Genomic DNA, 4,559 nt, shown 5'->3' on the forward strand with positions numbered 1-4,559 from the left:
CATTAACTTTAACATTTTGGCTCACATAATTGATATATTCCTATGACAATATAAGAGAAAAATTAAATTAAATAAATTGAATCATAAAACAATTAAATAATTAAACAAAAGAAAAGACTAACATTATATGGATCATTAACAAATTAACAATTACTAATTCAATTGGGCTTTGTTATTGTTTGGACTTGCTCTATTGCTGAATGTGAATTGCCAATTGGGTTCTAGCTACAAAATAAAAATTTAATTTCTTAACCATTATAAATTTATAATAATAAAAAATAAAATAATATATTATTTAAATTTGGTGGGTTGACCAGCTGGCCCACAAATCCATGGGTTGAGCCCACCTAACCCACGGACTAAGTGGGCCGGGCTGAAAAGTTACCGATACCGATTTTTTTTAAAAAAGTTGAACCTGATCCACCTCTGGTCCTGGAACCCATTTTGACCGCTCTACCTAGAAGTACATCACCTAGCAATACAACACTCAGCAGCGTGCTCTTCAACTTTTTAACTAACAAACAAACTGCCATAACTTTTTTTAGTTAATTACTAGGACATATTCTTGACACAGTATTAATAGTGTCAACGCCCAATGATGGACTATTGTTGAGCAATGAGTCGTCTCCTGCAAGGCTGCAACTTATAATTAAATACTCATTTTGAGCTATTTTTTCGCTGTCAACCCCCAAAACCACACCACCAATGCTTCGCACAGTTTTTTCCGTTGCCATTTCAGTAACTGGGATCACTACACCCCAACTTCATGCACACTTGCCAAATACTCTGCAACCATCTGATAAACTTTCCTTGCATCATGGATCATAGAGTTCATCTTTTTTCTGGTGCATAACTATCTCTTCTCAGTTTCTATATTCTAATTTTGAGTTAATTCTTACTTACATTGAGAGTTTCATCAATATTATCTCCTGGACTTGATAATGGGCGGTATGCTATTTTTATGTTTAGCTTAGCTTAGCTTGTTGGTTTAACATGGTGTGGATGGAAGAATGAGTGGGACATCTGTCCTTTGCCAATCCCATCTTTTGTCACTGCCAAATAGTCCACTCCAAAGCTCTGAATTGAATGCAAAGTTCAATGAGCAGGGATGGTTGTCTTTGCTCAAGAGATGCAAGAGCATGGAAGAATTCAAGAAAGTACATGCCCATATTCTAAAATTGGGTCTCTTCTATGATTCTTTCTGTGGCAGCAATCTTGTTGCCTCTTGTGCTCTATCTAGATGGGGCAGCATGGAGTATGCTTGCTCAATCTTCAGGCAGATTGAGGAACCTGGTAGCTTTGAGTACAATACCATGATTAGAGGAAATGTCAATAGCATGGATCTAGAAGAAGCTTTGTTGCTTTATGTTGAGATGCTTGAAAGAGGAATTGAACCTGACAACTTCACCTACCCGTTTGTGCTCAAGGCATGCTCTCTATTAGTTGCTCTCAAGGAAGGAGTGCAAATTCATGCTCATGTTTTTAATGCAGGTCTTGAGGTTGATGTCTTTGTGCAAAATGGCTTGATCAGCATGTATGGCAAGTGTGGGGCAATAGAGCATGCTGGTGTTGTGTTTGAGCAAATGGATGAAAAGAGTGTGGCTTCGTGGAGTTCCATCATTGGTGCTCATGCTAGTGTGGAGATGTGGCATGAGTGCTTGATGCTTCTTGGGGACATGAGCAGGGAGGGGCGCCATAGGGCTGAAGAGAGCATTCTGGTTAGTGCACTTTCTGCTTGCACTCATTTGGGGTCTCCTAATCTTGGAAGGTGCATACATGGGATCTTGTTGAGGAACATCAGTGAACTCAATGTTGTTGTGAAGACTTCATTAATTGATATGTATGTCAAGTGTGGGAGCCTTGAGAAAGGGCTTTGTGTGTTCCAAAATATGGCTCATAAGAATAGATATTCTTACACTGTAATGATTGCGGGGCTTGCCATTCATGGGCGCGGTAGGGAAGCTCTAAGAGTTTTCTCTGACATGCTGGAGGAAGGTTTGACACCAGATGATGTTGTCTATGTGGGTGTGTTAAGTGCTTGCAGTCATGCTGGTCTTGTCAAAGAGGGTTTTCAATGTTTCAACCGCATGCAATTTGAGCATATGATTAAACCAACAATTCAGCACTATGGTTGTATGGTGGATCTTATGGGGAGAGCTGGGATGCTAAAGGAAGCCTATGACCTCATAAAAAGCATGCCAATTAAGCCTAATGATGTGGTTTGGAGGAGCCTTCTTAGTGCTTGTAAGGTTCACCATAACTTGGAAATAGGGGAGATTGCAGCTGATAATATTTTCAAGTTGAATAAACACAATCCCGGGGACTATTTGGTGCTAGCAAATATGTATGCAAGGGCTCAAAAATGGGCTAATGTAGCCAGGATCAGAACAGAAATGGTTGAAAAAAACTTGGTGCAAACACCTGGGTTCAGTTTGGTTGAAGCAAATAGGAATGTATACAAGTTTGTTTCGCAGGACAAGTCTCAACCACAATGTGAAACCATCTATGATATGATTCAACAAATGGAATGGCAGTTGAAATTTGAAGGCTATACACCAGACATGTCACAGGTGTTGCTTGATGTGGATGAAGATGAAAAGAGGCAGAGACTGAAACATCATAGTCAGAAGTTGGCAATTGCTTTTGCACTAATACAGACATCGGAGGGATCTCCCGTAAGAATATCAAGAAATCTTAGGATGTGTAATGACTGTCATACTTACACTAAGTTCATTTCCGTGATCTATGAACGGGAAATTACTGTGAGAGACAGTAATCGCTTCCACCATTTTAAAGATGGAACTTGCTCATGTAAAGATTATTGGTGAATTTCATGACATTTATGCATAAAGGGTTCTTTGTAGGGGTAGTATTTTTTTTCCTGTCTTCACATTTCCCACACATATTTGTTAGTTATATATATTGCAGTAAATAGACAACTACTTGAAATAAGATTGGACATTGTGGTATATGGAGCATCTTTTTCTACCAATGATATTGCTATCTATAGCACACAAGCAAGACAAGAAAATAGGTTTTGGTTATGGTATTGTTTAACATATACTACTTGTTATAGAAATTGTAGGCACATCAGAGTAAGAATAAGCGAAGATGTCAGCAAATTGATAAATTTGATAACGTAACAGTTTTTAGTTAGTTTCAATTTTGTGATTCGTTGTTGTCTTAATATTTCACCATTAGTGACCTATAATGAAATATTTTGTTGAACAACGGTAAAATAGTCTTAACATTTGATTTAAGTTGAATCTGAATGGTTTATTGTTTTCCTTTTTAAATCACTCCCTCCCCCCTTTTGAAGTTTTTGAAATTAAAAGATTTTTTTTTAAACAGAACAGAAGACGTATTGTCTTCTTCATGTGAATTGTGTTTTCAGACTGATGTGGATGTTTGATAAATCAGAAAATAGTGTCCTTGGATGTGGCTTCCTCTATTTAATGAGGTAAAAAGACTCATAAAGTAGACTTATTCCCTTCTGAACTTGAAAATCAGCAGCACACTTGTGAACCACCATAATATTTATGCTAAAGAAATATGGTGCTTGAACAACCCTTCTCTAGTTTAATTCCAGGTTAATAGAATGGAGATTGGAACAATACCTGTAGCTTAAAGATTAATTAGGATGAGCTAAAAGTTATAGGAAGATTAATTAGGATGAGTTAAAGAAATATGGCTTTGGAATTGTTTTGACTGAATTTGGCTCTCATTCTATTTTATATTCTGCAGATCTTCATGGAATAGATCGAACTATTTTGAATCGTGCACTGAAACTATTAGAACAGAAGGGAAAACTTGTGGTCTTTAAAGGAACTTCAACTGATGATGAAGGAGTTAAATTTTCTATATAATTGTTTTGTGAATTAATCTATTGAATCTTTGGGGATTTTACAAGTCATCAACAGGGGAATCTTTTGCTATCTATTTAATGAGTTTGTTGATGTGCAAGATGTGTAAGAACAAGCTGTAGTAAATTGCTATCAATTTTCATTTCGGGAGCTTTGCTGTGTTAATTGCTTTGTGGCTATTCGTAGTAAAATTAGTGAAATTATGCTCCCTGTGAAATCATTAAATTCGTAAATTGAAGGAGGGATTCCAATGTGCCAAAAGCTATCCTGGTATCAAACATTGATATTATTAAAAATAATGAAGTTGCTTCTGTGTCAATGGTTATATGTCTGCATCAGTCAATCAGTTAATCATACCACTGCGAAGTTGTTCTCATATATTAATAATACAATTATTTCAAATGCGAAGTTGTTCTCATATTAATAATACAATTATTTCAAATGCGAAGTTGTTCTCATATTAATAATACAATTATTTCAAATGCCATTTGGTTTCAAGTTTGGATGAAGCACACCAGACTTAAACATTGGCAACGTGGTGTTTGTATCATTTGAAACCAGAGATATCCAGTATAATCCCTGCGAAATAATGAAGTTGCTTCTGTGTCAATGGTTATATGTGTGCATCAGTCAATCAGTTACTCATACCACTGTGAAGTTTGGTTTCAAGCTTAGATTTACTACAAAGGTGGATGA

General features: G+C 36.5%; 1 protein-coding gene across 2 annotated transcripts; it reads left to right on the plus strand.

Annotated features, from left to right (window-relative positions):
* The first annotated feature begins 512 nt into the window (after positions 1-512).
* On the plus strand, positions 513-3,901 carry LOC100804442 (pentatricopeptide repeat-containing protein At1g31920). 2 transcript variants are annotated; one of them, XM_006572885.4, is made up of 3 exons: positions 513-845; positions 970-3,460; positions 3,745-3,901. In XM_006572885.4, exon 2 carries the CDS (start codon positions 1,011-1,013, stop codon positions 2,826-2,828), a length of 1,818 nt encoding a protein of 605 aa, XP_006572948.1. In that variant the 5' UTR covers positions 513-845; positions 970-1,010; the 3' UTR covers positions 2,829-3,460; positions 3,745-3,901. The 2 variants fall into 2 exon arrangements, with proteins under 2 accessions (XP_006572948.1, XP_040874285.1); XM_041018351.1 differs by having other exon boundaries at positions 608-3,460.
* Positions 3,902-4,559: the final 658 nt, after the last annotated feature.

This window comes from Glycine max, chromosome 1, assembly GCF_000004515.6.
Source record: "Glycine max cultivar Williams 82 chromosome 1, Glycine_max_v4.0, whole genome shotgun sequence".
NCBI classification, from domain to species: Eukaryota; Viridiplantae; Streptophyta; class Magnoliopsida; order Fabales; family Fabaceae; genus Glycine; species Glycine max.